General features: G+C 43.7%; 1 protein-coding gene across 8 annotated transcripts in view; it reads right to left on the minus strand.

Annotated features, from left to right (window-relative positions):
- Positions 1 to 21,553, minus strand: part of KIAA1549L (KIAA1549 like) — a 138,365-nt gene extending 116,812 nt beyond the window's left edge. For 4 of the 8 annotated variants that reach the window (XM_075755253.1, XM_075755250.1, XM_075755252.1 and 1 more), the window contains exon 1: positions 20,970 to 21,551. In XM_075755253.1, coding sequence (XP_075611368.1) covers positions 20,970 to 21,150 — 181 coding nt within the window. In that variant the 5' untranslated portion in view covers positions 21,151 to 21,551. Of the gene's footprint in view, positions 1 to 20,969 lie in introns of all 8 variants that reach the window. The other 4 variants (XR_012835811.1, XM_075755248.1, XM_075755247.1 and 1 more) reach the window with 2 other exon arrangements.
- Between the last annotated feature and the right edge of the window lie 670 nt (positions 21,554 to 22,223).

A 22,223-nucleotide genomic window follows, 5' to 3' on the forward strand; every position in this document is an offset into this window, starting at 1 on the left:
AAGTAACTATTAAAATCTCCTTACCTTGGCTATAATTAATGCAGTTCAGCGTAAGCTGTAAATTATACTGATTACATTTGCAACTTAAAGTCCAGTCACCTCATCACTTAATTATCAACATATATAGTTTAATAATAGTTCACCTATTTCATATGTATAACAGGGAATTCTGCTATGTAAAGAAGACAATAGCAAATCATGATGTCACATTGTAGCGGTAGGACCAAACTGGAGTGCTGTCACCAGCAATGCAATAAAAACAGTAACACAGTGGCCTCTCCTATCTTGCTCAGCACTATTTAGCAGTTTTCAGTAAATTAATAGCAAACGAATTCTGCTCGCGATGCAGAAAGTCTCCACGCTGGGCACACTTCAGCTGGTGAGAAGTGGCACGGAAGGTGCTTCGCGTGGCTCACCCCCCCCACCCGCTCCACCCGCTGAGCCCATCCAGACGCTGCCGGGAGAAACGAGCTGCCCGAGAGGTTCAAAGAAGCCAGTGCAAAAACAGGTATCAGATGTTAAGACAAAAAAATTACCAGGTGTGTATCAAGTTCATACTTCCTAATGCGATCAAACTGTTAAAAAAGTACCACTATCAATGTACACCTTGAGGTATTAGTGTAAACAACTCGGATCATAAATGACGCCAATAACGCAGTGAGTACACTGAGGGTGAGAAAAATCAACACCGCAACGAAATGAGTAAGAGATTTCATAGCTGTATTTAGAAATGAACTCATTAAAGATGTAAAAAATTTAATGATTAGTGCTACACTACACATGATTTTCCATTTTGATAGGAATATGAGTTTATTATACTGCATTTATAGTCCAAATATCTGCCATAGCATTTGATATAATTGGTTTTTTCTGTTAATTTCATTAAATTACTTTCGGTGTTCTAAGTAATAAAATGCTGACTCCATTTCACCGCTGACTGACAGACACTGCTCAATGTATCTTGTTCACTATCAAGATTTAAACTATGCTCATAGAGTTTAAAAGCTCTGAAAGCCCTAATCCAGCAGAATTCAATATGTTTCCTGAGGATAAGTAGCAGCCTACATTCGTGTCATGTTTTACAATATCTATTCAGAATTCAGGAGTCTCCCAAGAATTAGGAATGCCGGAAAAATAGGTTACAGAATAAAGTTGAAGAGGTTTGATTAAAAAAATATTAGCTTGGCAGAACAGAAGGGATTTTTAGAGAACCTTCCTGTACTATCTTTCCTTTATGTTTGCACAATGATAACTGGAAAACAACCCAAAGCCGCTGAGTTCAGTTCCCATGATCACAATCATGTAATGCAATTTCAACATTTATGGAAAAAGATTAATTAAAAAATGTCCCATGCAGTTCCCTAAAATACATTGGCTGTACTTTCAGCTAGGAAAAGTGGAAGACAGACATTTTCTCACTTGCAAATGCTGTCATCACCAAAGAAAGCATCACTGGGGAAAGGGAGCAAAAATCAGTTTTGTGGTGCCAGAAGTAAAATGTTCACATTTTGTTCCTGAACACCTGATTTAGGAAATTACATTAGCTGGATGGCATGAAATACCCACAGAGTCATTTGGGAATCTGAGCGGCAGAGAAGAGGAAAACTCGAAGCAGTGAAGAAGGCTTTGCACCACCAGCAGCAGACTGAGCAGGACACAGAAGCATTATGAGGTGTTGGGGAAGGACTACCTTTTAGTCTGGTAGTCGTACAGCAATTAGTGGTAAGAAGCCCAGGTTTAGAGAGACATATAATAAATAAATACAAATAAATTAATATAGTCAGTAATGACTCACTATTCACTACCATGTTCACTTCCATGAATGATAATTCATGATTCCAGAAATCTCCCTTTGCTCACCTTTTTTCAGGCTGAAGAATTTTAACGTGTTTCTTCCTCATGAAGCAAAGGCCATCACCCAAGGATAACGACAGTGATGGAGCTGAGCAGACGGGGTAAACAGAAGTGTTGATCTATCATCTCCTCTAACAAACATGTCACCGTTTCCATGTTCCTGTCACATTAATTCCATTACTGACCACCAAGGAGAGCTATTAGGAGGCACAGAGAACTACCAGGTAAAGGTACGCATCCCTTCTACGGCAATGTGCCGGTTAAAGCACACATGCAAAGTGCGCGTGATACCTTTGGCAGGAAATACTGCAGCATCTGCAGTACGCTGCTGCTCATTCCATACACAGGAGCACCCCATCCTCAGAGCGACACCAGCTCCGGCTGCGTGCGCGCGCGTGCGCGTGTGTGTGCGCGCGTGTGTGTGCACGCAACGCGTGCTGCAGCCGTCGTGCAGGGAGCCAGCGGCTGTGGCTGGAAGGCTTCCTCCATTCTTTCACGTTTTGCAGAATAATTTTGTGAAAGGGGAAACCGGGGTGATTATTTCCAGGTATTCTGCCCGGTTCTTGCCGGGCAGATGCCTAATGGGGTTGTGTGTGGAGGAAATAAAGGGTAGTTTGGAAGGAAGACAAAATCTGGACAAGTAAAGGAGCACTATGAGGTTAAATATCCTGATTACACGAAGAAATCCTACAGACGGTTCAATGCAGTATCCCGAATTGGCATCTTGCAGAGGCGTAACCCTTTTGGCACCCACTGGCCAAGCTGGGAGACAGCCCTGTTTCCCATTGCAGGGTGAAAGGCAAACGTACATCCACGCGCAGAGAGCAAGGAGGAAGCGCTGCTCGATGCACGGCGGCTGCATAGGCATCCGCAGCCACAGTCGCAATCTCCGTATAACCAACCGGTGTGAAGCAGCGTGGGCAGCTCCAAAGTCAAATGCAAATCATGAGTGAACACAATTTTGAGGAAATAAAGACAGGGAAAGAGCTAGTTTCTATTTCTTTCACATATTCTGAAATTGCGGTGATTGTTAATTGTTAATCCTTTAACATATAAATCACAGATCCAATATTCACAAAATCAACAACTTTAAAGCTATCAATCACCTTCAGAAAAACAGATGCTGGCCTTACAGAAACACAGGAAAAACAGGAGGGACCTAGCAACATACATACATTTACATACAAGCAATACATTTACATACAAATACATGCATTTACTTAATATGCCAATCTATCACAGCTACCAAAACATTCACTGCCATATGAAAGAGCAAGAAACACATATGGGCACGTGCATGGGGCAAAGATTCTTCTCACCTATGAAAGGGCATTGGTGCACCATCTCGAGAGCCGTCAGTCAGAGACAGAGAAGTAAGCAGCAGTCTTTGCTCGCAGGCAGTACTGAATAACCCAAGCATATTGTGTCAACTCTGCTTAACCAGCACAAAATGAACGTCATTTTGTGCCAACTATTTTTAATTCTTTAGTATTAGCAACATGAAGGGCTGGTGCTTTTGATATTTAGCACTAAAAGCAGATACAGATATTTCGAGCTGAACAGAAGCTACTAAAAGAATAACCTGCAATACGTAACCTTGTGAACGAGATCAGAGAAGCCAGTGCCTTGCACAGATGACAAAACAAACACGAAACTAATACAGCACTTGGAACAATTCATCACGAGCGCCTCAGGGGCAGATTTACAAATGATGCATGTAAGTGCTTCGTAAGACTTGCAGGAGCTGCCAGCTACGAGAGCTGCCTAACACCTACTCACTTGAGAAGCCACCAGCCCCTTGAAAAGGCAGTGCAATCTCTGCGCCTAAATACCTCCTGTGATCTTGCAGGCGCCCATCTGCAACCGTAGGCATCTCAACGCCTTTGTAACTCTCACCAGTCAGCGCTCCGGTACCTACCGAAAATTACTGAGCACTGCTGTCTGAAGTACCTATGGTACTTTTAAAACTGAGCCTTAGAGATCCTTGGGTACTTTTGAGTATTTTTTTCTTGGCAAAAGGACAAAAAAGACAAATATGAGAAGAAATAGGGTGTTGTAAAACCTCAGCTTATGGCCCATGAAAGCCTTGATGTAAGCAAGCTAAGTTGCAGTATTATACCCACTAATAAGTAGTATCTAAAACATCTCACACCAGGGCACGGGCAGTAACGCTACTAACTACAAACTAACAGTTTGTCACGTCAAGAGCATTACAGGGTCATTTCAGCAAATTCAGGCAAGGAGTGAATTGTTCCTGGCATCCTCCCTTTTCCCTCTGGTAGCCATGGGAGCACCTTCGCAAGCCCTGACCCAGCTCCCGGGCAGCGATCAGCAGGTTCCAGGAGGCAGCACCTGGGATGAGCAAGAGGGAGAAGCTTCCAGGAGCCTGACTTGCTATTTACTTTTAAGCATTTTCTGCAAGCTCCAACTGGAACATATTGCTATTTTTGCACCAAAGTTTATGTTAGTTTTGTCTTGTTTTACCATAAAATCTTAAATCACACTTTGTTATAATGTAAATCACTGTTCTGAAAACTACACACTGGAATGTGTCCTCTTTTTCTCTCGCTCCAAAGAAAAGGCTGAGCACCAGTGATCTGCATCACCTCTTTGTGGGAATAACCCATAAACTTGATACTAGTTAGCAATTTCTGAATAATCTCTCAAAGAAAAAGAACATTTTATTTTCAGAAAGATGTTGCGTGTTTGACACTTGATATCTTGACTGCAAGGTATCTTGCAAGACAGAGTATAATTTTGTGTTTTCTCTAAAAATGCGCACTGAGGGTTTTTGCTTTTTTTTTTTTTTTTTTTGACAATAGCATTGTGGAAAAGTGCTGACAAGTTTCAATTACTGCCACAGTGATAAATACAGGACCTAGAGCTGCAAGCGAGTACTCAGCAGGATAATGCACATGGAATAAAAGAGGACTATCGCATGTGTATACGTGCTTGTGTAAACAAGACCATGTGCTGACAGGATTTTTGTTTCAAATAAGAAAAGTCTGGAGAAATAGGTCAGAGCTTTTAAGAGCTAATTTGTATTTCTTGTACCTTCTGTTGGCTGAATGAATCAACAACTGTGCTTATAACGTCCTTCCAGTTGCACTTAGAGCAGTTGGTTCCATGGAAGTGGTGACAGATGTTTGTCATCGCCCAGAAGCCCAGAAGCAGCATCACGGCAAAACTCCAGTTTGCTTGCCAGGGTCAGGGCAGGACCCTCCTGCCACAGCCCAGCAGGAATTGCTGGGTAGGTATCCTGCCCGCACAGCAACCCCCGAGACAGCTGGCTCCATCACCACTTCTGGCTGGGAGCATCAGGATACGGCAGATAACGGCAGAGCATTCGTTATCAGCTCCCTTCCATCTTCGCAGGCACAGATTTCTACGAAAGCAGGAAGAACCTGAGGCGGCAGACATCTCTATCTCTGACAAACCTGATGGAAACTGGCCAAAGGATTAAAAAGTTACTGAGGAGGGTTGTACGTTCGGTCTTTCAAACGGACTGACAAAAGAAAGGAAGGGAAAATCCATTGCTTTAGTTTTCCCTAGGAAAGCAAGCAAAATATTACAAAATGTTAGCTGGTGTTTCTTGCACGTTACCTTTCAAATTGTATTGAAAATCGATGCATTTACAAAATCCCATAGAAGTCAATAATATTTTTGTTAAAGATTTCTGCCGGCACCATCACTCAGTGAACTGACTAAGGGAAGATAACCGAGTATCAGAGGGCTTTAGGCAGACTCTGCAATACATCGGTATTTTGGGTATACCAAACTTCAGGGTCAGCGCTCCCACCCCTTTTCAATGGGTTTTGTGCCAACAACTAAGCAGCAGAATCCAAACGTAACTCAAGAACAAAACGCTACATTTGTTTTGATCACATTAAAGTCAGAAGGAGCTATTAAAAGAAATCGTAGCAGATGACTGGGTCCCGGAGAACCACAGGCAATAAATTCATGTGGCAGTTTTGTTTCGTAACTTAAGTCCTACTTATTCTTTCTTTCTTTCTCTATTCCAATTATTCCCTGATACGGAATTAATGTAGAAATCAAATTAAACGCTCAGGACAATGTACAAATCAGCTGGCCTGAAAAAGCAACCATTACAAACAACTAGGTAAATATATCCATTTAGAAATGCGCAACGTCTAGCTGCCTGAGCGAACGTGCAAACACAAAGCCAAAACGGAGACTTGGGTTGCCAAGAAAGGAGCATCACCTCTGGGTCTTCCAGAGGTGTTTGATATTACCGTGCTGGTGGCCAGGTCTCGATGGCCCGCTGCCCTCAGCCAGCATCGCTGAGGAGAAATACATTCAGATCTATGCTGCCTCTTTTATGCAAAACCTCCCGAAAAAGTGCTATTACACTAAGATGGCTAACACTGTAAGCTTGTAGCAGGGATATAGCACTGGGACTACACAGATTGTCTAGACTGAGTCGACCAAAGTTAACATAAAGTGGAGATGAAAAATTGATGGTTGACACTGAGATTAACCCAGCAAAAGCAACCGCGGGTAGAGAAATAAGTCACAGTAAAATGGATAGGTGCCTGCTCTCGCCTCTGGATTACAGTGAGAGAACTATCCCACGAGAACTGTTTCACAATAAATGCAGAAAGAAAAGAAATGGTTTTCAGTACAGCAAGATCTATTAATGTATTACTAACTCAGCATTGGTGGTGCTCCTACACTTCATGAAATGTTGGAAACAAAAGGTGCAGTAACCTGGGTTTTAAAAGCGTGAGTTTATTGACTGTAAATACTGCTGTCAATACAGCAAATACAAACGCTAGTTAAAGTAAATTAATTCTTTAAAGCTGATGATATGAGTAAGTGTACATAATTTTATCTCTTAGAGCCTCCATAATCAGGAGCCATGTGTCAAAGCCCAAGCAGCCACCAGAAGCAGTAGTGTATTAGTGTAACTAATACCTTTCAGACACTTGCACACTCCAGTAAAGACCATGAAGTATTTGACACGTGCCAATACAGTACTTGAGGAACAGTCAGCAGGCAGGCAATACAGAAAGTACTTACTCTACAGAAGCCCTGCAAAACTCAATGCATAGCACATGTGGCGCAAGTTCCAACACGAAGACATCACAGAACAGTTGAAAAACTCCAGGCGACTCAACAAATCACTGCGCCACAGACACTGCCTATTTCTGGGCTCCGGCCACTGCCTCTCCGACCTCCGGCACATCGGCATTGAGCCCAGCGGGCAGGGGACACGCTCAGCGCAGACCAGAGGACGTGAACCCTCCCGTGGACAGTGTCTGCAGCCACTGGTGCTTCACCTGGGACTTGCTGGTGCTTTAGCTGGGACTCGCTCCTTCGCCTCAGCGGTTTGCTCTGGCAGGGGGAAGGCTCACTCAATTACGCTGTGCATTAGTACCGCACAATGACAAGTAGAGAACGGAAGAGAGAACTGCAGGTTTAAACATGAGGCCCAATACAAAAAAAAAGATGTTACCCTACAAATACTGCTTATGTTAATCTCTTTTTTTGCAAATAATATTTACTATTTCTTCAAGAAGCTGAAGAACCTCCCTGGTTTCCCAGCTGAGAGGATACAAAACCCCCTCCAAGTGCCAGGGGAGCCACAGGAGACACCTGTAAAGCCACATCAGAACGTTTAAGTGACTTCGCCACCTCTTTTCTTGAATATTACTATGTGTTCTCAAGCAAAGACACCTTAACTAGTGAGCCTAAAAATACTCCTAACAACAATTTTTACCACACAATACTATACATACACGTTGGCAAGTACTTAAAAAATGATCCCTATTAGAGTCCATTGACAAAAACATTCATCAGAAACTTCATTTAAATGCCGGTCAACACTGTCAGTACATATTGGAGGAAAAAACCCTCAAGCATAAAACTTCATTTAATCTAAGTTTTACCCCTTGTCCTATCACTCCATGCCCTTGTAAACAGTCCCTCTCCAGCTTTCTTGTAGACATCTTTAGATACTGGGAGGCTGCAATTAGGTCTCCCCAGAGCCTTCTCTTCTCCAAACTGAACAACCCCAACTCTCTCAGCCTGTCCTCACAGGAGAGGTGCTCCAGCCCTCTGATCATCTTCGTGGCCTCCTCTGGACTTGCTCCAACAGGTCCATGTCTGTCTTGTTTTGGGGACCTCAGAGCTGGATGCAGTACTCCAGGTGGGGTCTTACCAGAGCAGAGCAGAGCGGAAGAGTCACCTCCCTCGACCTGCTGGTCACGCTTCTTTTGATGCAGCCCAGGACACGGTTGGCTTTCTGGGCTGCAAGCGCACACTGCCGGCTCATGTTGAGCTTCTCATTAATCAACATCCCCAAGTCCTTCTCCTCAGGGCTGCTCTCAATCCATTCTCCGCCCAGCCTGTATTTGTGCTTGGGACTGCCCTGACACATGTGCAGGACCTTGCACTTGGTCTTGCTGAACTTCATGAGGTTCACACAGGCCCACGTCTCCAGCCTGTCAAGGTCCCTCTGGATGGCATCCCTTCCCTCCAGCGTGCCGACCGCACCACACAGCTTGGTGTTGTCAGCAAACTTGCTGAGGGTGCACTTCATCCCACTGTCCATGTCACTGACAAAGATGATAAACAGCACCAGTCCCAATATCAACCCCTGAGGAACATCACTCATCACTGATCTCCACTTGGACATGGAGCCATAGACTGCAACTCTTTGAGTGCAATCATCCAGCCAATTCCTTATCCACTGGGTGGTCCATCCATCAAATCCATGTCTCTTTAATTTAGAGATAAAAGATACACTGGAATGCCCAGATATATGCACAGATACTGAAAAACTGGAATTTGCTGCTCTCAGCAGCTTTCACACACACAAAGCGACTTACTGTTTTAAGAACCTGGTAGTTTCCTAGTGGATGAAGTGAGGTAAGATGTACGCATTTTTGAAGTTAATTGCTCCCAAGCTATTTTTCTATAATAGCAAAGGAACCACAGAAAGACCTAACTTTTTATAAAACAAGAAGCATGAATCTCAACCAAAGTGTATTTGGATTTAAAAACAAAGCCTGAGTGAGAAGGCTTAAAATACACTTATCACTGTATTTTTCTCTTCCTTCTAGAAAGAGAAGTCAACAGTATCAAAACAACAATTATATGCCACTCTGAACTGAAATAAAGTTCATGATATTCTTGAAAATGTCATATCCACATAGAGCAGAGGCACAGATGTCTCAGTGCTTCATCGGTTTAACTAATACAAGTAATTTTTGTACTCTGCTCTCGGGCTAATGATCATATCTACTGAAACAACCCACCATTCATTTAAGGGGGAACACTGATTTTAAGAAGGCATAGATAATTCAAATATTGCACTACATATATTTAGCTTCCAGATTAATCCTTACTGCATTCTATTCACATTGTCCTAGTCACTGAGGGGCTCAACATATTAGCAGTACAACTTGTTGGGCACCTTAAAACGGCACCTTTAATTTGTTTAAGCATGCACTTCAGCAGAGCATCAGCGTTATCCTATCTTTGGTCACTACTGTAGTACAAACAGGCAAAATTCCCCCTTCTGAAAACACCTCTCCCAGGTGTTTCTCTATAAACTTTGTGGTATTTCACAAGAGAAACAGCCCGTACTTCAGACCTGACTCGCAGATCAGAAACTCAGTCCACACCCACTGAGGTCCTGGGGACTGCTCCTATTGCTTCCCATGCAAGCAGGACCAGGCCAGATCTGAAAGCCAAGATACTCCTTGCTAGGACTAATTAGTCATGGAAATACCTAAATAGTTTAAACGATTCAACATCAATACAGTGAATTTAGGCTGGCTACAACGATGTTAAGAATTTTTCTGTGCGCACAAGTAGATAGCATTGATTTCAGCAATAATTGCCTAGAAAGACAATTTTAGAATCAAATTAGCAGTTAAATAATTGTCGAAATTATATAGAGAGATTTCTTTGATTGGACAGTTGTAATAATAGCTATAGAAATCTATCCTACATGTACTCTGCATAATACGCTACATTATTGTAGCCTACAGTTAATATTGTTGAAAACAAATCGTGTTCCCAGAATATGTTCCTGTAAGATTATCTCTTTGGGGTGACTTTAATTATCTGCATTACACTGAAAATACTGGCTATATTAAAATATCTGATAAATTTTGAATATTCCATACTTTATTATCTCGGTCCTGTTCCATTATCTATTACTTTTAATTCATCAGTGATTTTTCAAACGAGCTGTTGGCTTTTCAACAAAATACACACTGCACAGCCAGTTCATCTAACAGGGATCAGCGTTCTACAGTGTGTTGGAGGACTGCAGTCTAATTTCAGATAAGCATTATAAGTGCTTCCCTTCGAGCACTCCAAGAGTTTCATTAATTGCAGTGGCTGGCTTGGGGCCTTTTAGAGGACAAGGAGGAGATTAATATTAAAACACCATTCCAGTCTCCTACCTAGGACACCGAGACCAACGCTGCAAACAGAAGGAAGCCAAAGTCATCACAAAAGGAAAACAAACCGACTGAAATCTCGCCCACATGAAAACCAGCGGTAGAGTTTCTGTGGGCTCCATCCAAGCCAAAATTTTCACCAGTGTATTTCCAACTCCCAAATAAATTATTGCAAGAAGCACAAGAGGTTGAGCTCTAATACAAACCTAATAACCCAGCTCTTTAGATGCATTTGAGGAATAAAGTCTTAACCGTGTTCACCTAGCATCCCATTATCTCTGCCTGAAATACCTACAAAGAAAAGAATATTAGACAGTTCTGCAACTGGAAAGAGTATTCAACTTGGTATGCTTGTCATCTTCTCTTTGCCTAATCCCCTCCTCTCTTAACCTCATTCCTACGCACAGCTATCAGCACTTGGCTTCATAAATTAGTCTCAAGTTTCAGCTGCACCAGCACCACCAGGAAGGCTGCAGAGCCCTGAGCACTGGTTGTATACAGAGATACCAGGGACACATGGACACACATTGACTTCCAGGTGTCTCCATGGTGGTTCATGAAAGTAAGGCACGAAGCCCTCAGGGGAAGTGTCCCTTATGCCCAAGAAGCATTTGGTTTTTTAGGAGCTTATTTTCCATGCATCTTCTTATAGCTTATATTCTTTTAGTGCTAATTATTCAAATTTTGGATATTCTGTTTGTCCATACAAGTACATAGGAAATGTCATCCTGAACCAAATAGGATCCATCCCGTCTCCATCAGTCGGCACAACCAGGCACTACCACAGAGTGCGACAGAACCTACATTTTGACGGTCCTTAAAATACCTGTTTTTGTGTCAGCGAGTCCTACAGCTAGAGGAAGTGGGAAGTGGCATTGACTGGTTTTGAATTAGACTTTTCTTCTTCTCAGTTGCTGATTGTCCCCTTATTCCGAGTGCAAGGAGACAAAGCAAACAAAGAACAATATTTATCTTTGTTCTATAATATTGTGACATTTAAACAGGGTAAATGGGAACTGTCAAATAGAGATTTTGATATTGCTGATGATGATGGACTGGATTAGCAGAGAAAGGATTTGATTAATGATGAACAAAAAGAAGATGGAATAATTAATGCCCAGGAATCAATTTTTACGGACAATGAATCACTTTAATTTTATATTTCTCAGACCACAAATTTGATCTAATATTCTTAGATTTCAATGAGGCGTTTGACTTTATATCTCACATCTTTATTAATATAAAATGAATACTGTGCATATGCAATAGATTTTAAATGATTAAATTGAGCAGCAATGCTTCTAATAGATACCCATGGGGACTGATTCTCAGCCTTGCACTCAACATTTTTATCGGTAACCTGGAGGAAGTCAAAACTATCTCTGATAAAAGTTCTCAGATGACAACTGGGAAAGCGATGAATGATGAAGCAGGCAGACAGTTGCACATCACACATCTGGAAATACAGACTATAGACCAATTTCACAGGATAAAAATGTCCACAGATGGGAACAATGATGAAGGTTTATGTCTACCGGGCAGATTGCATCTTCTACAAGTAGGAGAAGCATTGTAGCTTCAGGGGTCATTAATCCTGCCTCTCCCAGTTACACCAAAATCTGCAGAGTAGACTTACTCTAGAAGAAAATGTGTCTTGGAAGCAGAGGTGAATAATCAGATCAATGGGAACTCCTACAGGAGTAACCTTAATTCAGTCCTTACATACGGGGAGATCAGCACTACAACAGAAGATTACATTACCTCTGACACTGATGTCAATGCTTGTTCCTCATGAACCAGGAACACCAGACGAGCTCTGGAGGCTGCAGTTCCAGAGGGACATCAGACTGGAAAGACTTCAAAGAAGACTCATGAGAATGATGAAAGATGTGGAAAATATGCCTTTGATTGAACCATCTGAGAACTCGAAGTGAAAGGCATGACCTGATCACAGTGTAAGAGTAGCTGTGCATGGAAAAGAGATTTCAGAGTGCTCCAGTCTGGTAGACAGGATGGCCAGAAAACACAGTGGGACAAATCCAGTTTTGAAATTATATACATTTCCAAACAAGAGAGTAACACCCTTCACCAATAATTGTGTTGAATTGCCCAGCCAACCGAAAAATTTTAATTAGGATCGCATAGTCTTTTAAAGGTTATTCGCTATCCAGAGCTGCCACGCTTGTATCAGTCACTAAAACAAGTGAAATCTTATGGTCCACCTTATGTAGAAGACAAATTTGACACCAGTGACTCCTCTGTGCCCTAAATACCTGCAAATACTTTACCAATACCCTTTGTTCCATGTTCTGTGCTTCTTCTTATGGCCAATCACTACCCTTCTCCAACTTGCACTCTTCTCTTGAATGTGAGATGACCAGAAGAAATGCTGCATGTGTTCAGGAGCAATCCAAGCTGGTCAACAGGATTTTTGTATATGGCTCCTCAGTAATACCTAAATGTATCTCAGAGCTTTTGGTAGGTGATAATCTGGTAAAATTCCTTTTGAAAATAATCAATATTTTCATATTAATTATGTGACAGAACTCCATAAGCTTTTTATAGGTGTTTCATTAGCCAAAGAAAATAAAAGGTAGGTACAGAAAATAAATAAAAAATAATGCTTTTTTAAATAGCAGTAGAGCCACAAACAGCACCAATAAAATGTCTAATCAACACTCCCACTTGATTTCCCTAGCAAAAGACCACTGCCTGCGGCCAATTTAGAGCCCAAGCTCTAATTCTCCAATAAGGTGAACTTTTCTTTTTAAATAGCAATGAATTTTGGATACCAAACCTTGCATAGGGAAATACATTGATAAATTCAGCAGGTTTCAGCTTTGAAAACATCTCTGTTGCTAAACAGAGTGCCCAGTGCTCGGAGTGAGCAGAAGCTGGGCAATTCCAAGTATGTTTATGGACTGCCAGTCAGTGATGGATAGTTTTTTCAAGTCTACTTCTATGTGAATATCTAATTCAGCAGCTACACTCAGTACAAAAAAAAAAAAAAAAAAAAAAGAGAGTTTGAGACTTTTAGAGTTGGTGAACATCAAGACAAACCTATCTGAGAATACTGAACCGATACAAGAATCAAGTCCATATTGGTCTTAAAATCGTTCAGCCAAATGTTTCACCACAAGATCAGAGAAGTATTTTTAAAATTACAGTATCGTGGAAGGCCAGATCAGAATATGCTAAATAAAACCAAAAACATCAGTTTTAAGGATTTCTTAAATCTACCCCTAAAAATTTCAGCTTAAAGATCTCGCATCAAAGACATACTACAAGGACAGAAAACTAAAAATGCATTCCTTTTCTTAACCAGCCACGACCCTTAAAAAACCCCGAGTTTTTCACCACCAATATATTCACCTGTCCAAGCTACTCATCAGATTAAAAGAAAACTACACAAAGAAAGCGCTAAGCAAGTCTGTAATGGTTTCTTTTAAATCAGCATTTCAGAACTTCAGTGACGAACAACATCAGATAATCTAAGTAATTTTTATTCTTATCAAAACAAAGAACAACTATTTGGTAACAAACTGTTCCCAAGAATAAACCTCCATTTTTCAACTCTTATCTTACCATTTTTACATTAGTTGCCAACATATTTTACTGGCCTCAGTTATTTCATTGTTTAAGAGATACCACGGAAAACTACTGCGTCTTTGTTTCCCATTCCTTTGGAATGTGGTTTTTGACATTTTAATTTCCATGCATTTAAGTGTTTAGCCTTTCTTTTGACTTACTAACACTCAAAAAATCTGTCTCTTAGCATCGCGAGTTACACATATTTATGTAACAATCTTCTTGTATTATCTTAGCTAGTAACTATATGAGGTTTAATTTACAAAATCCATACCTCTCAAACACTGAGCAACAATTTATTTAAAGACTTTTTATTTATTTTAAGCCAAAGACACTGCAGTGAGATCATCGTATCACTAAACAGTGGAGTGATGCCGGGTAGTTCTGCTGCTTTTTTATTAACTGGGATACAGATGGATTTTAATTTACATTGGCTTGCTTCAGGAATTTTTTATCACCACCCATCTGCACGAGCACTTAGGAAAACACATGATCAGTAGGTATATAATGTACAAAGACTTTCCTAGAGAGCAACCAAAATCACTACATTCAACATACAGGCCTTTTAGTCATAATAAAGAAAATATATACACATGCAGGCAATACAGGAGACATTTCAAATAAAGAGCTGCTGCTGCTTCCCCAAGTGATGCATCAGTTCACCTGATGATAATACCTGAAAACTGGAGAATATGCCCCAGAACACTTATGTTCTGTGTTTACAGTCTTGCATAGCTTTTTCTCTAATTTCTCCCATGTATTCTTCCTATTCAAAGTCAGCAGGAATCAACCAGGGTATCTCCCTTAAAAAAGCAATACTGGTATATTGCTAACAGGTGATAAAGCGATAGACAAGGTACTGTATATAGTTTCAAATCTACAGCAATGTGTGGTAGAGAAAATGTGGAAGCAAGTACTGCCTTCTAAGTCCTGGGTTTTATTTTTTCCATCTCTGAATGTTTTTTTCATTTTTCTTTCCTTCCACCTGCTCCTAGAATCCAGAAAGGAATTTTCCCTGATTTAACTTCAAGATCAAACAGAAATATTATGTGTCTTACATTTTGCTATACACAAAGTATATACCCCTTACCTGCAAAAGTAATTGTTATTTAAGCATTAATAACATTTATAATTTCTTTTCACCCAAAAGGGGCCCATAGTACTTATATCTTCAGACTTTCCATTTTCTGCAATAAGTCCTATTTTTAAAAGGTAGTAGTCAAACTGAGTCACTTACGGCTGCTGTTGAGAGGCCCTTAAAAGCATCATCTGTGTTCAGAGATGCACTTCAGACACCTATTGGCATCGTAGCTCCATTTCAGATTTTAAGCACATTACCGGCCTTTCTTCTTGTGACAATAATTATGAGATGCAGATGTTCCCTTTATCTCCTTCCACATGTACGTAGGACTGCCACTAAAATGTCAGTTCAAAGCCTGGACTTGGCTCTTATTTGCTTCTTTTTCAATTCCAGATCTTTTGTCATAGACCTTTTCAAATCTAAAACTATTGAAGTTATGTTTAAGGAGGGAGAAGGGAGGGTTTTTTTCAAAATATTATTCAATTACTCTCTTGATAAACTCTGAGGATTAATTTATGGAATCGAAAGATCTTTGCTGTGGATCCCCGGTTTTGGCAGGCAGGACAGGAAGACAATAAATGAGGTATTACTGAGCAATTTATGGGTGTGACGGTTTAGGCTTCACTAACACTGGAAAGACAGAAAGTTCACAGCAGTTGCCCATCTTCTGCTCAACTCCTCTTGGAGCTGCCACCCTAGCTTCAAACCGTGAATGAAGAAGACAGTGAGCGAGTGATCATGGGTGAGACCATTTAGGGTAAACGTAAGGATTAGTCTTCCCTATCTCATACGTATGCCATCCAGCAACGATTACAGGAGTCTCGAATGCTCTGGTGACAAGGGCCATGAAACGAAGCCGTTGGTATGAACGGTGGATAAAGGAGAATTTAGCAGCAACAGCGGGACCCCGCAGTCTCAGGGCAGGCTGCAGAGGAAGGAGATGTATCACCCAGGCTACAGTGGTTGAGGTTCCTCATCGCTGGTGCTTTACACAGCCGCGCTCTCACCTTCCCGAGGGCAGTCTCTGAACAAGCACCAATCTCACTCAGGCAGGTTTAGCACTATCTGCTGTGCTCCGTACCAATCTATTTTACCTGGACCTTTTTTCTGTTCTTTTTCTTTTGGTAGGAAAACTCCTGCGTACCTTCAACTCAAGTATACAAGTGTGATTTCCTTGAATTTTTTTTAAAAACTAATTTCTAGGTGACACGTTTGCTTTTCTTCACGAACCTGACCCTTAATATTCGAGAGGCAATTTCAGGCACAAAGACCAACTGTGCCAAGAATACTACAACTACTCCAGCAGCAACCTACTCCGTGTGAGACGCACAGAAATTGTTTTTCCTGCATCCTGTACTTCCTCCAACTAATACCCTCAGTGGGAATGTTTTTCTGTGGGGTGTTTTAGCTGAGAAATGCCCTATGTCCAAAGCCCACCAGTGCTGTCCCACCTTGCTAGTAGGAAGGTGGTGTCTTACCCTTGGCCCTCAGGATGAGCAGTAAAATGCAGATGAGTTCAGCAAGTGCAGTAGTTCCTTCCTGGGACTCAGCAGAAGGGAGTTAAAACAGTAAATAACCACTGAAATGCTCATTTTTTTTTAATGAAATGTTGACATGTTTGGACATTGAAGCCTAAATTCATATGCAAATATCATCAGTATTTACTTTAGCAGAAACAACCATTCCCACATGACTAAGAAAATGCCATAAACAGAAAATTACTCACAGCCCGCTTCCTCTTGTTCATCAACCTGACCTCAAGCAAGTGTAAAAGCTTTCAGAAAACAGTGCGGTGGAGATTAGGAGGATGCAACACATCCAGTACACTACTGGATGACTGAACATGACTGAAAATAAGATTTAAAAGTTCTTCTCTAACCGTAGGTCTCAAACAGCCAGTGAGCATTCCTTACAGGCAAAACACAGACACCCTTCAACCTCATCTGAGATACCAGTTGCTTACTTCAATCTACAGAGAACTGCTTCACCAAAGTTGTTTCAGTATACGTGAATTTAAAGTATCCTGTATCTATATGAAAACTATAACCGGATTATTTATTATCAGCTAATGTGGGGAATAACTCAGACCCAGGAATGTAGTGGAAGAAGGTAACTCGTGACTGGTGGATCTGTACCAACCGTACCCATCCAATCTTCAAATCCACCCAAAGAAGCACCTCTTTGCATGCTTCTGGTGGCCTAATTCTTTCATCCCATGCTGCAGATTCCTGTTTTGAATAAAATGAGTCAGAATTTGAACTTTTCCCAGTTCTTTCACAGGGTAGATATCTGCACGTATTTTATTCTGTTGAGATACTCATACAGAACATTAAAAGAGCAACGTGACCAACCTGAAACTACTGAGTTCCTAATATGCTGGATTGGTAATTCTGGAGAGCAACCACAGGAGGTGTGGAGTGCCTTTCTCTACACCCTCAGCATTTTCCTCAACACGGAGCTGGATCTAGGGAACAACTCGCGTCCCAACAAGCTTGCGGCCCTCGCCTCTGCTGCAGCTCCTTTGGCAATGGGAACACTGACCCGTACGCTTCCAGATGTGGCAACCCTGGTGCTTTTGGAGGAGTTTCAGGAGCTGAGAGGCGTTGAGTCAGTGCTCAGGTAGCTGCCATCCATCGAGAGCCACGGTCTGTAGGAGGTGGGACTGGCAATTTAGCAGCTGGCACGGAGCACTCTCCGAGTTGTTCAATCAAAGCTCCAGCTGCGAGAAGCAGCCACTGCGCTGGAGGCATAGTTATTGTTTTTGAAATTGTTGTTAATTAAGGTGAGATCTCACTGTGCTAGTGTTCAGCAAACGCAGGAAGAAATGGACCTTCCCCTGACAAGTTTATCATTCAAACCTGCTACACAAACAAGCATAAAGGATGATGGAAAATGAGAAAAGGTATCTTTTAATGTTCCTTAAAACTTCATTTCCCCAGGCTCCCCACAGCAGCCCCTCTGATCAGTTGATTAAGCTCGTGGGCAACACAACTGTGATCATCGTGCCTTTTCGCCCATTTTACTCAAACAATACTGCCATGTGTATTTATCAGCTGAGAGATGGTCCACTGAGACCAGATCAGCTTTCAATAGCTGCCTTTCAAAGCTACATCTGTTTCAGAAACTGCCTCTCTCTTCTTCCCCCAAGGAAAACGGTTGCCCACAGTTCATTCCTCTGGTTCACGAGGGAGTTGTGCCTGGCTGGAGGATGGTAGGAGTCAACCCAAACCCACACGTTTGCTCGTTCGTTTTCTGGCTCATTGCTTTTTCTTTTCTTGGCAGATATATTCATTTTGATTGATTTTTTGTACTCATTATTCTATAATCCATCAGAAATCACAGTTACATATTTCTGATTAGGGTGGACAATGTAATTTTATTTTCAACCTGAATTCAAACAGTGGTCTTGGAGATGACATACTGTGGAAATTATCGATTAACTCTGCATCTCACTGAGCAACTTTGTATGTATCTAGCTAAAGAAACATAAAATACTTCTAAAATTAAAAAAAAAAAAGCTTCTCATCTGCTGTTTGAAACCTAATCACTCTGTACTGGATGGTGAAAGTGTCCCGAGGCACTGACCAGCACTGAGGTCTGCTTCTGCGCCCCTAACACAGAGATAACCAACTTCCCTGCTCCTAGCCCCTGGTAGCGCAACGCCTCGTCCTGTCAGGATCTCTTTTCAGGGAGATCTCTTGCCTTTGTGTTGAATTTCTATTGAGGTCAAAGGAAATATTGTTACCACAGCTATATAAAATCAACTCGGGGATCAGGAAACAGGAGTTGTCCTTTGAAGCACTAGCACCAGAGTAAAACCTCTCTCTTTACTCTCCATGCCGAGTTCCCTGCTTCGTCTTCACACACAGCGATGCCGCGTGTTGCGCGTAAACCCAACAGAAGCACCAAGTATTTATCTGTGAGTGTGTACAGGCATCATTTTCCCACAGATGCCAATATTCACCAGTGGAGGAAGCTGTAGTAAATATGATGCGTGACAAATGCCTTTCCCAGTGTTTAATTCCTCACGTGATGCCACTTGGACTTCACGGCAGTAGACGTGCTCTATGAACCACATACATACATTACAGTAATAATCAGAGAAATCAGTAAAAGCACATTTGCTTAACAGCAATGCAGAATTACATGTAGACTGCCCTATGTAAATGTATAAAAGTTAATCTTCTTAGACAAAACTAATGTTCTTGATTGAAAATCTGGCTCTACTATGTGTTTGCCCCGTAATGGGAGACAGTATTTCAGTATCTCACTGGCAGATAGCTTTCTATGTTGACACCTAATTTACGCACCTTACCAATCACAATGCTGCACAGGACTAATAAAGTTTTACTTGCAATATCAGCTGTAATGTTCAAAACTATTAGCTACAACAGATTAAATACCTTAACATGACTACCCGATCATTTAAAATTCTCAGGTAATGCCTGTCGGTGACAGTACTTTTCACTCTGTGTGCTATGCATACTATCATTATGTACTTTGGCTTGGCACTATTGCAGCTTCTCATCTCTTTTTTTTTTCCAAGCCGTAGGCCCTGAGATACTTACAAATATATTTTCTAACTCTTGGATTTCCTCACTTAAAAGTGAGATAATGGCTGTGTCATAAAGACATACGGACCGCAGAGGAACAAACAGAATACCAATGCTTTTCATTCTACTCTTGAGTCCAGTGATCAAGTGTGAAGAGGTGTCTTGTTGCATTGTCAGAAATACCTCTGGTTTTAAAATTCAGCTCCGAGAGACTGGCTATCTCCGAGTGAAGATGCATTTCATAATTTAGACTTGGCGCGAGAGTTCATGTGAAATCCAGACCGAATTGTCAAGCACAGGTAAAAACCCTAGCCATTCCTCTGATCACGGGTCAATTTATCTTACAGAGATAAATCAAATCGCAGTATTGACATGTTCAGAACAAGTAATGAAGTACGAGGCACTGTTCCTACAACGTGCAAATGAGGAACCTTATTATATTATGGCTATAAAACTGACATCAATGTATATGATTACTGTACGTTCATGTTAACAGCTTCAAAACACGGATCTACATCCCAACTCTTTTCTTAAATCCATGGGATTAATCTGGCCATATATCAATTTTAGCCTCTTTCTATTATTTGAACGTAGCCTTAGAATTATATTTGGCATCTGTATCTAGCACGTACAATAACTACTCGCAACAGTCACCATTTCTGCATTGAGGTCACTGAGTATATCGGCTGCCGTAAGAAGTCGGGAGAGCGCAGAATACTGCCTGACTCAAAAAGTCAAGGGAAATAGGAAAAATATAACCCAGAAATTGTTGGAGCTCTCAGCTGCACTTGAGATGTAGCGCTCAGATCTCGGCAGAGCTTGCCCTCTCCTAACCCCTCCTTATCTTCCCCTCCTCCCCGCCACACACAGGCAGAATCACTAGAAAGGATCCTTTGGTTTAACAAAAGCCTCTACTCGTCCCTCTTCCTCTGGAAGGAACAAGAGCTAATCCGACTAGACCGTCCCATAGGAAAAGCTGTTATTTGTGCGTTAGCCAGGAAGACCAGGGAGATGATTGCAGTGCAGGCTGCCGACAGGAAAAGGCAGAAAAGCCCGAGCATCCCCTCCGCACAGAGGAGCCTCTGTTCAAAGAGCGGGTGAAAAAGGATGCAGAAGACAATGAGGAAGAGCCTGGATTTTTCCCCACTTACAGTATTACACGGCACAAGGTAGATGTCACGTTTTTCAAGCTCTCGCCTTTGAAAGCACGGCTTAGGCACACAGAGACCCTCTGCCACTGCAGCAGGTGAGGCTGTTCTGCAGGCGGCGGCAACTTCCACGCAGGGAAGCCCGAGCCTCCGCGCAGAGCCGCCCTTTACCACGCGAACGGCGCTTTCTCCGCGGGCAGGGCGGTGGCAGCGGTGCTCCGTGGCAGCGGTGCTCCGTGGCAGCGGTGCTCCCCGCCGCCGGGCCGCCCCGGCCGCCCACCACCCCGCGCCCCCGCGCCGCGCTCCTTACCCGGCTCGGCCCGGGCGCTCGGCAGGAGGGCGACGATCACCCCCAGCAGCACGACGGCCCCGGCCAGGCCCGCTCCGCCGCCCGACGGCGGGGCGCTGCGCGGGGGCGCGGTGCCGGGCGCTCCGCCGGGCCCCGCGGGGCGCGCCCCGCTCCGCCCGCCGCCCTCCGCCCGCCGCCACATCCCCGCGCCTCGCACGGCCCCGCCGCGGCTCAGCGGGCAGCGCTGCCCATCGCCCCGCCGGGCTCTAGAGCAGCGGCTGTGCAGGGAGGAGGCGGCGGCGGCGGAGGAGGAGGAGGAGCGGGGAGCACCGCATGCTGCCGGCGGCTCTGCCCGGGCGCCCGCCCCGGCCGGAGGACGCGGTGCCGGTGCCCCTCAGCGGCGGCGGCGGCGCGGCCCCTCCGGCTCCGGCGCGGAAAGCGCCGCGGAAAGGAGCTTCATCGACAAAGGGCTCACGTCGCCGCCAGTCCCGGCCCCGCTCCCCGCCCTCCGAGCGCGGGGAGGCGGGGAGCGGAGGCGGCGCTGCCGGGGCCGCGGGGACCCCCCTCCGCCGCCCCGCGGGGCGCCCGGCCCCCCGTACCCCGCCCGCCTGCTCCTGCTCCGCCCCGGCGGCGTCGCGGCTGAGCCGGGGCCGTTCCCGAGCGAAGCGGGGCAGGGGCCGGCCGGGGGAGGCGGGGAGAGCGCTGTCCGGCGCCGCCCGATCCCCGAACCCGCGGCCGCCGCAGCGTTCGGGAGAGAGACGGGTGGTGGGGAAAAGCCTCCCCCCGCTCGGTGCCTTGGGAGGGCACGTTGAATGCAATATCAGCTCTTGGCCCTGATTCCCTCCCTAGGCTTTTGAAGCAATTCTGCCCAGCACTACCTTTTAGGCGTAGATGAAGACGTGCCCGCTCACAGTGGTCCTGCGACCTGGCAAGACTAAAAGTCTTTCTCTGCTCCCCTTGGGAGCCATTTATTGCCAGCTGATGTACCTGTGAGTCTCGGGGCCAGGACATCTTCCAAAGATGGCCCTCGTTATCTGAGGCGCCAGCGAGCACCGCTTCTTGTGAAGCAGCCCAAGCCCCGGCACAGCGCAGAGCCCCACTGGCAGCATTTCTGCAAGCGCGGAAGCAGCTCTGAGAATAAAGAAGCTGGAGCGTACCACAAGGGTTGAGCAAATGGGCAGATGCGTCCTCAGCCACCAAGTGTGCAAACACAGGAAAGGTCTTCTCCTGTCACCCCTCTTCTGCACGCACTCACTCACCTGGCCACCCCCTCCC

This window comes from Balearica regulorum, chromosome 5, assembly GCF_011004875.1.
Source record: "Balearica regulorum gibbericeps isolate bBalReg1 chromosome 5, bBalReg1.pri, whole genome shotgun sequence".
NCBI classification, from domain to species: Eukaryota; Metazoa; Chordata; class Aves; order Gruiformes; family Gruidae; genus Balearica; species Balearica regulorum.